This window comes from Rana temporaria, chromosome 1 (genome assembly GCF_905171775.1).
Source record: "Rana temporaria chromosome 1, aRanTem1.1, whole genome shotgun sequence".
Taxonomy (NCBI): Eukaryota; Metazoa; Chordata; class Amphibia; order Anura; family Ranidae; genus Rana; species Rana temporaria.
In genome coordinates this window covers 163,691,308-163,704,573 of record NC_053489.1, presented here as the reverse complement: position 1 = coordinate 163,704,573, position 13,266 = coordinate 163,691,308, and the positions used below count along the sequence as shown (strand labels likewise).

General features: G+C 49.3%; 1 protein-coding gene across 1 annotated transcript in view; it reads right to left on the bottom strand.

Annotated features, from left to right (window-relative positions):
- The window catches only part of ZNRF3 (zinc and ring finger 3), a 214,973-nt gene extending 209,882 nt beyond the window's left edge, over positions 1-5,091 (bottom strand). Inside the window, exon 1 of the mRNA XM_040345470.1 lies at positions 4,688-5,091. Within this exon, the coding sequence (XP_040201404.1) occupies positions 4,688-4,906 (219 nt within the window). The 5' untranslated portion in view covers positions 4,907-5,091. The remainder of the gene's footprint in view (positions 1-4,687) is intronic.
- Between the last annotated feature and the right edge of the window lie 8,175 nt (positions 5,092-13,266).

Sequence of the window (13,266 nt, the reverse complement as noted above, 5' to 3'; positions counted from 1 at the left end):
GGCATTTCTCTTATCCAGGATGAACATCGGAGTACAAACCATGGATTAAATATCCTCCTTATTTGACCAATTCCTCCAAAATATATCAAAACCCAACAATAAGGCTCCATTCACACTTGTGCAACTAGTAATGCAACTTTGAACATCAAAATTGCATATAAAGTAAATTCCCCAAGTTTTCAATGATAACCATACATATATGTGTGACTTAAAGTTGCAGCAACTTCAAAGAAGTTAATGTACTACTTTGATCCGACTTTCATGCAACTTGAGGGCCATAGACTTCAATGTTAACGCTCAGAAGTTGCATTAAAAGTTCTACCTGAATGTTATACAATGCAACTTGTGTGCAACTGCAACAGTTGTCCATTATCTTTGGTTAAAGCCAAAGTTGTATCCAAGGTGCACCAAAGTCGGCACAACTTTGGAGTCGTACAAGTGTGATTGGAGCCTAAAAATGCTAGATTATCATTTCTTAGGTGTGATGGCCGCACTCGTTTCCACTCTTCAGGCTAGGAACATTTACAGAAAAACTATCAGTTAATTCTGATAAAAATCCAGAATCCTTTACTGAAGGCGCAATGTTTCCCATCCAAACCTTATGGAAATGAGGAGGGGCGGGTACTTTGTAGTCCAAACCAGGAGAGCAGCTTAGGGTGACAACAATTCTCCTCCATAGGTGCAATAAGCAAGTGTTGTCACTCCAGGACAGGAAGCGTGTTGCTGGCAGGATTACTGGGTGAAAAGAGGAAAAACCCTGAGACAGGCCATAGACGGGTCGAAAAGCGAATGGAAAAAAACGAAAGACCAAAGAATTTTTCATCATTAGTGTGCGACATGTGACTTTCGTGTTGCAAGCGAAAGTGTCTGATCAAACATGCTGGATTTTGTTTCGACAAATGAAAAAATGATGGCACAATCGTATGCGTCATTTTAATTTTTTGATCGAACGAACCTTCGCTTTTTGGACTCGTCTATGGCGTGCTTGAGGGTCAACTCTCACATGCCTGAGTGTTGAAACGGTGGCGCTGTGTGCCGGCGGCGGGAAGCGGTGCCTCGTGTTGTAAGGCATCGCTTTTTTAAAGTAACATTTCATTCAAGTCATGAAAAATACACAGCATGTGATGCACATGCTGTGTATTTTTCATGACTTGAATGAAATGTTACTTTACAGCAGCATGTTTACATCACAGCAGCATGTTGGTCTGAACGAAACACATAGAAAACAAGGGTGCCCCTACGGTGACCGGTGTTGATTGGCGGTTTTTTCACACCCAGTCGCTGCACATTGTCTGAATGGGCCGTTAAAGTGGATGTAAACAATAATAACATGGCTCTTCTTTGCTTCCTTTTCTTATGTTTAAATATTTACTGAAAGGGTTTTATTATATTTGTTCAACAAGTGTAAATCTGCAGCTGATCGCTTCCCCCTCTGGACTGTTATCAGTTAGCATGGCTCCCTGCTATCTCTATGAACTATAAAACACCTCCCCCGGTAATGGAGAAGGGAGTAGTTCTAGGATGACAATGCTCCTCAGTACGGTTGTCACCCAATGACAGAAGTATATTACTGCTAGAATCACTTACACAAATGATGGCGCTATACAAGTATTATTATTAAATAATAATATAAAAAAAAAAAAAAAAAAAAAAAGGGGGGGGGGGGGCCTGGGAAAAAAATAAAGAAATCTAAAGCTGGCCATACACTCTACAATGTCCTTCTGTCCCTTCACTGGTACGATGCGGGAACCAGAGCAATTCTTGTCCGGGTTCCCGCATTTCACCCGCAGACAGTTCACACTGCCCTCTGCAAACCGATGTGGGTGTTACTGTAAAGTTTGTGGCACCCCCAAATTGATTTGCAGAACGCAGTGCGAACTGAGAAATTGGAACGCATGGGTCTGAGAACACCTATGCGATCCGATTCCAGACAAAAAAAAAAAAAAAAAAGGGGTCCTGCTCTATTTTGTTGTGAATACAATGGGATTCCAGCCATACAATCAGTATGGCTGAATTTGCATTGCAGACATCGCATGCGACGTGCACAGCATTGTGGTGCAAATCACATGCGATATCTGGCATTGCACTAGTGTGAACCCAGCCTTACCAAACCGATGCCATAGGAGGACATTCAGTCAGTAGTGGGGTGTTTGGATCCCAGTCTGAACCATGTCAGGAAGCTGTCATTGTGCTGGACCAATCACTGCAGCCCAGGCCTTCCCCGCCCTTTATACACATGCAGATTTGGGGCGGGGAATGCCCTGGCTGCAGGTGATTGGCTCAGAACAGTGACAGCTTCCTAGGACACGCCTAAACTCCCCCTACCAATCAGATTTACCCTTTCACTACATAGTTGGTGGCAAATCTGAAAGGCAGTGTAGGGTGACCTTAGCTCCACATCCAAGGAGCGATGTGCTGCAATATTTTTGGGTTTTAAAACACAGTAAAATTAATGCAGAGGATGGCCAATCTGCAATTGATAACAAATTTTATCTTTTGTGCTGTAATCATAAAACGGAGTGGGGAACACCATTTATCACAGTGTATGCGTCACATAAAAACACATGTACCCCTCAATACCTTCTAGACAGTGGGGGACCCTTTATTATTTCAGAAGGGTTGGGGGTCCCTGTGGTGGGTGGCAAAGGGTTAATGTGAGGTGTAAACAATGTGTCAGATGGAGGTTGGGGATCCCTGTTGTGGGTGGTGAAGGGTTAATGTGAGCTGTAAACAATGTGTGAGATGGAGGGAGTTGGGGGTCCCTGTGGTGGGTGGTGAAGGGTTGGGGGGTCCCTGTAGTGAAGGGTTGGGGGTCCCTGTTGTGGGTGGTGAAGGGTTAATGTGAGCTGTAAACAATGTGTGAGATGGAGGGAGTTGGGGGTCCCTGTGGTGGGTGGTGAAGGGTTGGGGGGTCCCTGTGGTGAAGAGTTGGGGTCTCTGTGGTGGGTGGTGAAGGGTTAATGTGAGGTGTAAATGTGTCAGATGAAGGAGGTTGGGGGTCCCTGTAGTGAAGGGTTGGGGGTGGTGGAGGGTTAATGTGAGGAGTAAACAATGTGCAGGATGAATGGAGTGAGTTGGGGGGTCCCTGTGGCGGATGGTGAAGGGTTGAGGGCCCCCCGTGGCGGATGGTGAAGGGTTGAGGGCCCCCCGTGGCGGATGGTGAAGGGTTGAGGGCCCCCCGTGGCGGATGGTGAAGGGTTGAGGGCCCCCCGTGGCGGATGGTGAAGGGTTGAGGGCCCCCCGTGGCGGATGGTGAAGGGTTGAGGGCCCCCCGTGGCGGATGGTGAAGGGTTGAGGGGCCCCATGGTGGGTGGTGAAGGGTTAATGTGAGGTGTAAACAATGTGTGGTGAAGGGTTGAGGGCCCCTGTGGCGGGTGGTGAAGGGTTGAGGGCCCCCGTGGCAGGTGGTGAAGGGTTGAGGGCCCCGTGGCGGGTGGTGAAGGGTTGAGGGCCCCGTGGCGGGTGGTGAATGGTAAATGTGTGGTGTAAACAATGTGTGGTGAAGGGTTGAGGGCCCCTGTGGCGGGTGGTGAAGGGTTAATGTGTGGTGTAAACAATGTGTGGTGAAGGGTTGAGGGCCCCTGTGGCGGGTGGTGAAGGGTTAATGTGAGGTGTAAACAATGTGTGGTGAAGGTCTGAGGGCCCCTGTGGTGGGTGGTGAAGGGTTAATGTGTGGTGTAAACAATGTGTGGTGAAGGTCTGAGGGCCCCTGTGGCGGGTGGTGAAGGTCTGAGGGCCCCTGTGGCGGGTGGTGAAGGGTTGAGGGCCCCCCGTGGCGGATGGTGAAGGGTTGAGGGCCCCCCGTGGCGGATGGTGAAGGGTTGAGGGCCCCCCGTGGCGGATGGTGAAGGGTTGAGGGCCCCCCGTGGCGGATGGTGAAGGGTTGAGGGCCCCCCGTGGCGGATGGTGAAGGGTTGAGGGGCCCCATGGTGGGTGGTGAAGGGTTAATGTGAGGTGTAAACAATGTGTGGTGAAGGGTTGAGGGCCCCTGTGGCGGGTGGTGAAGGGTTGAGGGCCCCCGTGGCAGGTGGTGAAGGGTTGAGGGCCCCGTGGCGGGTGGTGAAGGGTAAATGTGTGGTGTAAACAATGTGTGGTGAAGGGTTGAGGGCCCCTGTGGCGGGTGGTGAAGGGTTAATGTGAGGTGTAAACAATGTGTGGTGAAGGTCTGAGGGCCCCTGTGGCGGGTGGTGAAGGGTTAATGTGTGGTGTAAACAATGTGTGGTGAAGGTCTGAGGGCCCCTGTGGCGGGTGGTGAAGGGTTGAGGGCCCCTGTGGTGGGTGGTGAAGGGTTAATGTGAGGTGTAAATGTGTGGTGAAGGTCTGAGGGCCCCTGTGGCGGGTGGTGAAGGGTTGAGGGCCCCTGTGGTGGGTGGTGAAGGGTTAATGTGAGGTGTAAACAATGTGTGGTGAAAGGTTGAGGGGCCCTGTGGCGGGTGGTGAAGGGTTGAGGGCCCCTGTGGCGGGTGGTGAAGGGTTGGGGGCCCCTGTGGTGGGTGGTGAATGTAAGGTGTAAACAATGTGTGGTGAAGGTCTGAGGGCCCCTGTGGTGGGTGGTGAAGGGTTATTGTGTGGTGTAAACAATGTGTGGTGATGAATGAAGAGACCGGGAGCCCCATGCTGTCCAGTAGTGCGCCCCCTGCAGGCCATGACAGGATAGCACACACACTTGTCTGTCTCCAGCTCTTACCTGCACGATCTCCCCCTCGGCGCTGATGGTGGCCCCGGCCCGGGAGAACCTCCCCTGTAGCTCCGTGGTGTGTGTCTTATAATCTCCATTGGGACTGGACTCGAAGAGAACCACTTCCACAAAGGCGGTCTCCTTAGCCAGGGAGCCCCCGGGGGCCAGAGCCAGTAGAAGCCCCAGCCAGCCCAGGGCCAGGCTCCCCGGGATCCTCGGCTCGTTCATCTCCTCCGCTGGGAGCTCGTCATCTCAGGACACGTACGGCTCTCCCCCCCTCCCCCGCCCGGCCCGCTCTTCTCTCACAGCCCGATCATTGTCACTTCCATGGCTCTCTCCTCTCTCTGCGCTCTGCCAGGCGGCATCCCTTTCATCTCACACACGTGACTCTTTTCCCTTCTTCTTCTTCTTCTTTTTTTTTTTATTTTTTTTCCAAAAGGGGTTGTCCCCGCCCACACGAGCGCTCTGACCCCGCCCACCCAATCGTTGTGTCCCCCTCTGTATCCACTCCCAAGCCAGGGGGCGGGGCCGGCCGGGAAGAGAGGGAGGGACGGAGATCAACAACTTCTCTCCGGATTGTTACAGGCGAAGTGTCCTGTAATGTGATGTGTACGGGGGGGGCGGGGCGGGGGATGGGAGTGACACCGGGGGAAGGACAAAGATCAAAGCAACAATCTCCGGGGACACGGAGGGAGAAGGGCACCTGAGGGTGGAGGAGGGGCGATTTATTCTAGTTTCTCCCCTTCTCCATATATGTGCGATCAACTTTACATCGACCAGATCTCCCCAATCCATCCAACCAGGCAGGACATACACCATACAATCTTCTAAAGCAGCCTTCATTCACAAAAATGGGCAGACTCCATGGACTACTTGGCATTTTTGTGCCATCACTTTTCTATGCCCCATTCACACGGGCAGAAAACAATGCTGCGTTTAGACGTGAAAGAAAGATCTTGTGTACGACCCGATCACATGTGAGTGGCGCCCCCGCATTGCTTTTATTGGGGCACCATACATTCAGATGAACCCCTCTCCGCCCCAAACAACATCATGGCATCAAGCCAAGTACGCTTTGCAACGTGTATTTTCAGAACAAGATGGGTGATTGCTACCCATTTCTTGAGACAGAGAGCTTTCTTTTGTCACTAAAGTTTTTTTTTTTTTTTGCTAAACGAACACAAAAAAGACCATTAAAAAATATAGTTTGTCTTTTATACATTTTTGTAAACAAGCAATTTTTCTCCTTCACTGATGTGCGCTGATGAGGCAGCATTGATGGGCACTGATAGACTGCACCAAGGAGGCACTGATGGCACTGATAGGTGGCACTGACAGGCATCACTGATGGGCACTGACAGACATTACTGGAGGAAACTGATTGGCAGCAATAATGGGTATTGACAGGCATTACTGATTGGCAGCACTGGTGGGCACTGACAGGCATTACTGGTGGGCACTGATTTGTAACACTGATGAGCACTGATTGGCAGCACTAATGGGCACTGACACGCAGCATTGGTGGGCACTGATTGGCAGCACTAATGGGCCTTAACAGGCATCACTGGAGGACACTGATTGGCAGCACTAATGGGCACTGACAGGCATCACTGGTGGGTACTGATTTGCAGCACTGACAGGCAGCACTGGTGGGCACTGATTGCCAGCACTAATGGACACTGGTGGGCACTGATTGCCAGCACTAATGGACACTGGTGGGCACTGATTGGCAACACTAATGGACACTGGTGGGCACTGACAGGCATCACTGATTGGCAGCACTGGTGGGAACTGACAGGCAGCACTGATGTGCACTGACATGCATCACTGATTGGCAGCACTAATAGGCACTGACATGCATCACTGACTGGCACTGATTTGCAGCACCAATGAGCACTGACAGGCATCACTGATTGGCAGCACTGATGAGTACTGACAGGCATCATGAATGAGTACTGATTTGCAGCACTGACAGGTATCACTGATTGGCAGCACTGATGCGCACTGACAGGCATCATTGATTGTCACTAATTTGCAGCACTGACAGGCAACACTGGTGGGCACTGACAGGCATCACTGATGGGCACTGATTGGCAGCACTAATGGGCATTGACAGGCATCACTGATTGGCAGCACCAATGGGCACTGACATGCATCACTGATTGGCAACACTGATAAGTACTGACAGGCATCACTAATGAGTACTGATTTGTAGCACTGATGGGCACTGATTTGCAGCACCGGTGGGCACTGACATGTATTACTGATTATCAGCACTGATGAACACTAACAGGCATCACTGTCACTGATTTGCAGCACTGGTGGGCACTGACAGTCATCACTGATTGTCACTGATTTGCAGCACTGACAGGCATCATTGATGAGGACTGACAGGCATCATTGATGGGCACTGATGAGCACTGACATGCATCACTGATGGGCACTGATGAGCACTGCCAGGCATCATTAATGAGCACTGACAGGCATCATTGATGGGCACTGATGAGCACTGACAGGCATCACTGATGAGAACTGACAGGCATCATTGATGGGCACTGATGAGCACTGACAGGCATAATTGATGGGCACTGATGAGCACTGACAGGCATCACTGATGAGCACTGACAGGCATCATTGATGAGCACTAACAGGCATCATTGATGGGCACTAACAGGCATCATTGATGGGCACTGACAGGCATCATTGATGGGCACTGACAGGCATCACTGATGGGCACTGACAGGCATCACTGATGGGCACTGACAGGCCTCATTGATGGGCACTGATGAGCACTGACAGGCATCACTGGTGGCCACTGATTTTCAGCACTGTTGGGGCTGCATTGATCATCAAGATAATGAGTGCCCTGATTATCAGCATAGATTTCTCCTTTGCCGGTTAACAGCTGTCCTCTCTTCACACGCTGTCAGCATGAGGAGAAGATTGCAGATAAATGGCAAATCCTGTTGTCACTGTGATCAGCTGTGATTGGACACAGCTGGTCACATGGTAACGAGCCGTAGTGATTGGCGCTTTATCCTGATCTGTGACCAGCTGTGTCCAAAGGACGCATTGATCATTGTTCACCGCAGATGCACGCAGGAAGTGTAAGTATGGGAGGGCGTCATATGACGCCCTCCTGGCAATGTGCGACCACGCTGTAGTCATCATTCGGCTATAGCACAGTCGTTAAGGGGTTAAGAAATCTATTTTTTTGTTGCAGAAACGTGCATTTCCACTACACCTGGGTGCACATGGGGCCTAAAATACGCCCCTAAAGTACTCACGTTTTGCACATAGGTGAGTAAAATCTGCAGATCTACGCCCATAAAGTCTGCAGCCATGTCCTACTTTTTGTGTGTGCGACTAAACGCAGCGCACATTCTCATAGGCAGACACAGCTGTGTCTATCTGCTGAACGCATCTAAATGGAGCATTTTTGTCTGCGCGTGCGAATGAGCCCTAGGGGCCGGATCATAATAGAATTGCACAGGAACACAGTCCTCATTCCTTCCCCGATTCCTGTGCATTCCCCGTCAGTGAAAATCTGCAGCCCGTTCACTTGAATCACACCAAAACGCACAAGAAGTAGTGCGTGTACTACTTTTGAAAAACGCACCACACCAAATCACGTGGTGCAATTGTGATCTGCTGCCTGCAAATGCAATGTGTTTGGGGTGGCATTACTAATGTATTGGCCCCCACAGCGGATCACAAAGGCAATGCATTTTGAACGCAGTGAAACACTTTATGGAATGCGCTTTTTTCAATACTGCGTTCTGTTGTGAAGCAGCCCTAAATGACTTCTTGTGCTGCTTTTGCGGTCGGCGTAGAATATGCAAATGACTAGTTACGCCGATTCACGAACGTACGATTTTCCCGTTGCTGTAAATTTACGTAGTTTCCGTAGAGATACGCGGCGCAAAACTAAACCTGCCCTCTAGGTGGTCTAGCCAATGTTAAGTATCGCCGTCGTTCCCGCGTCGAAATTTGAAATTTCATGTCGTTTGCGTAAGTCGTCCGTGAATGGCGCTGGATGCCATTTACGTTAACGTCGAAACCAATGACGTTCTTGTGACGTCATTTAGCGCAATGCACGTCAGGAAATTTTAGGGACGGAGCATGCGCAGTACGTTCGGCGCGGGAACGCGCCTAATTTAAATCGTCCCCGCCCCATTTGAATTAGGCGGGCTTGCGCCGGGCGTATTTACGCTACGCCGCCGCAAGTTTACAGGCAAGTGCTTTGTGAATCAAGCACTTACACTGAAAACTTGCGACGCAGGTGTAATGTAAATGTAACGTAAATGTAATACGTTACGCCGCCGCAGCGTAGGGCGATTCTACCTGAATTTTATAATATAAGTTATTTATGGTGCCAAACAGCACTTCCATTTTTTTCGCATAGGCAAGAAGTTATTTCCACTCCCTGCATGTGCACAGATGTGCCGGGTTCGGGTCCCAAAAAGAGATCTGTGGCACATCTGCGCAGAGAAGCTTCTGCACATGAGCAAAGACGGGAAAGATTTCAGATTTCCGTGTTGCCAGCCTTTATGCATGCGTGGGTTTTCCCACATGCATGCATAAAGGCTGGCAACAGCGAAATCTGAAATCTTTCCCGTCTTTGCTCATGTGCAGAAGCTTCTCTGTACATGCAGAATAATGGAGGCGCCGCTGGAGGGGGCAGGCAGACCTTTGCTAGGGTGAGACTCCCATTCACACCAGGGCATAGCAAGAACGTGCACTTTTTTTGTGCATTTCTTGTGCGCTAATGTGCATCTCGCCTAAGGCAGCCCGTTCAATTGAATGGGCTGCCCTATCCCTCATATTTTTTTAGTGCACGTTTTGGCTAGTCTACTACCCATTTCTGGGGTGCCATTAACAATTATTGCCACCACAAGCATGACCCACCACAAGCAGCGCATTTTCGAAATGCGAAATTGCAAGTTTTGACAAACGTTTAGGAAATGCACAGGTGTGGATGCAGCCTGAGTCTGGCTAGTCTGACACACATGTATATGAAATGTGTAAAAAATGTATTTACTGTGACCCAAACAAAATTGGCAGGTGGCGCTCAAGGCTCCACCAGGTCCAATTATGTAGTGACCACTTGGGGTCCAAACAGTACTGTTATACAATCACGCAGACTCTTGCACTACATTGCTGTTGATGGATCTGAACAGATTGGGCTGGATTCACATAGAGTTACGCCGGCGTATCAGTAGATACGCCAACGTAACTCGGAATCTAAGCCCGTCGTAAGTTTAAGTGTATGCTCAAATTGAGATACACTTAAACCTAGCTAAGATACGACGGCCTGCGCCATCGAATCTTAGGGTGCAATTTTTTCCGCTGGCCGCTAGGTGGCGCTTCCGTTGATTTTGGCGTAGAATATGTAAATGACTAGATACGCCGATTCACGAACGTACGCTTGCCCGTCGCAGTAAAGATACGCCATTTCCGTAAGAGATACGCCGCGTAAAGATAAAGCTGCCCCCTAGGTGGTGTAGCCAATGTTAAGTATGGCCGTCGTTCCCGCGTCAAAATTTGAAAATTTTACGTCGTTTGCGTAAGTCGTCCGTGAATGGGGCTGGACGTAATTTACGTTCACGTCGAAACCAATACGTCCTTGCGGCGTACTTTGGAGCAATGCACACTGGGATATGTACACGGACGGCGCATGCGCCGTTCGTAAAAAACGTCAATCACGTCGGGTCACCACCTATTTACATAAAACACACCCCCCCTGCCGGCCCCATTTACGCTACGCCGCCGTAACTTAGGAGGCAAGTGCTTTGTGAATACAGGCTTTGCCTCTCTGACTTACGGCGGTGTAGCGTAAATACGAAACGCTACCGTAATAATGCGCCGATCTACGTGAATCCAGCCCATTATATGCAATCTGATCGTACAATGTTGGCCACGCCCAGTTTTTTCCAACTGATCCCTTTTTCAAACAATAATTAGAAGATATGATGATAAGTAATGATGAGCTGTAGTATGTTCAGGATCCAAACCCACATGTGTGAGCCTGCCAGGAAGCTTTCACCTGTAAGGCTGCATTCACATTGTAACACCGCGTATGCGGCGTATTTTGCCGCGATTTGTGTAACTTTTTTTTTTTTTTTCACAATTCATTTCCATTGCTGTCTATGGCCGAACGCCAATGCCGCCTGAAAAAAAGGGTCCGGGACTTGTTTTCAGGCGGCAGGCGTACGGCGTTTCGGCGTTCGGCGTGAGATGTGAACCATCTCATAGACAGCAATGGAAATTCGCCCCTCCAGCGTATCGAGCGTCGGGCGTTTTGTCGCCTAGGTGTCGCCCAGCCTAAAGAACAATAATCTGCAGCTGGGGCTTTCTCACAACTACATGTATGCAAGGGGTGTGTATGTATGCGGGTGACAACCATGGACTTCCCTCACTTTGGAGATATTTCCTCCATGTTTTGGCTGTGGCACAGGAAGTGTAGGGAAATCTCCAAAATGGGACACAGATGACAAAAAAGACCCAACAGGGGTTATAACCCTCCCCTACTAAGTTTTGCCTTTAGTTTTTAAAGCCCCTATCTTACAGGCATGGACCAGATTAACGAAATTTCGGATCCATGCAGGTTTGTCGGACCCAACACAAGAAGTTTGTATCCAGGTATGCTTTAATTGCCCAGATGTGGGCAGACATGTTTTTACATTTGGCCGCCAATAGGGATTGTATGGGTCCACAAGATGGAGAAGAAAACTTGAATGGACATGCATGTGGGATCAGTTTATGACCCTCTGCTGAGGGAACCCATGTGAAAGGGCCTTATGGTATCACATTTTAGCAGGACATAGACGACTCAAACCACCTAAGTTGATCGAATAATGAACTTGGGTACAACCAGCCTGTCAGATTTTACATGCGATTTTTGCTGTTATAGCCACTAACAATAATCGTGACTGAATGGCATGAAAGGAAGCCATCTATTGTCTACAATTGTCATGTGATCTGCTGTGATTGGTCACAGCGATCACATGGTCCTGAGGACACAGCCAGTGACAGATTGGGCTGCAGCGCCGCCTGTGGGGCACGCAGGAGGTGCGTTCTCAGAGAACGTCATATGACGTCCACCTGAAAGACCAATGTCCCACCCAGCCGTCATTTGACAATAGGCTTGCTGGGAAGTGGTCAGGTAACTGCGTGTAATATTTATGCACCTACAATGTTTAGAAGAACAATAGGAACATAAGTTCATGATAATTATTTCGTCTAGCTGCTAGAATTTATTTACGCGCATAAATGGGTACCAGTGGCGACGGCTCCATTAGGGATGCAGGGGCGCTGCCCCCTTAATCCATGTACCCAGCCCCTAATCTACATGCAGGGCGCCGGACACGTGGATTTCAATGGGACTGCAGGCAGCAAAGTAGCACAGAATAAAACAATAACAAAAAAGGTGGAGATAAAATGGACGCGGCCTCTTTATTATTGGTATAAAGTTTAATACATAACAAGTAAATGAATAACTTTAAGTGTTATAGTAGATAATATCAAAAAACTCATTCAAACATACCAGTTAAAAAACAACATGGCTCATGTTGTCACAATATCAAACTATTTTATTAACCGTCCCCCTTTCTAATCATGAAAGGTGACCATACCACATAATAATTCTACGCCGCGACAGGAAGGGAGGGAGGAGAGCTCACAGGCAGGAGGTCTCTGAGGACTGTCAGAACAGAGCCATTGAAACTGTCTTATATAGGGGTTCAGACCCTTCCAGAAAATTCCATCCGGTCATGTGACTGACCTTCTAGAATGATCCCTAAAAATCAGCTGACCAAAAATGGTCAGCTGACCTAATTAACCTTACTAGCAGCTGATTAGCCCTAATTATATCCTGACTCCACCCACCTGCCTAGCTGACTTAGAGGGCAGAAGGGGAACCTCTAAATGCTCTGCTGCCACAGCCCCATGAGTTCGGGGGGGGGGGGGCCTAAAAACCGTCACCCCTTACTTTCATGTTTTTTTTTTTAAAGCACATGATTAGAGCCTGATGCTCTAACTGGCTTCAAAAAAGGGTGGGCTTAGGGCGCGGAGCACTGCGCCCTTAGCCCACCCAGTTGTGTTCATATTAATTCGCTATTGTCTTCCTGCTTCTCCTTTCGGTCAACCAGGAAGCGGGTCCCGATTGGCCGAGAGGAGAAGCAACCGTATTGGCCACTGAAGAGGAAGCCGCAGAGGAGGAGAAGACGCAGGGGGAAGCCACCAAAGCCACCCCCCAAAAAATGGAGCACCACTGATGTGTACACCTGTATGTATCCATGAACTTAGGCATGTATGGGCAAAGTTTGCTCCAATACACTCCTGCTGGAAAGCAGGCGTAGCACTACCCCCGAAGCAGCTGCTGGTTTAGATTTGGGCCTGCCGTTACCTTACTGTTCCATACGCTCGTTTCAGGGGTTCTCCTGGAAGAGTTGTCCACAAAAATGTCTGCACCAAACACAAAGGGCCAGATTCAGGTAGAATTGCGTAAATCCGCGGCGGCGTAACGTATAACATTTACGTTACACCGCCGCAAGTTTTACGGGCAAGTGCTTGATTCACAAAGCACT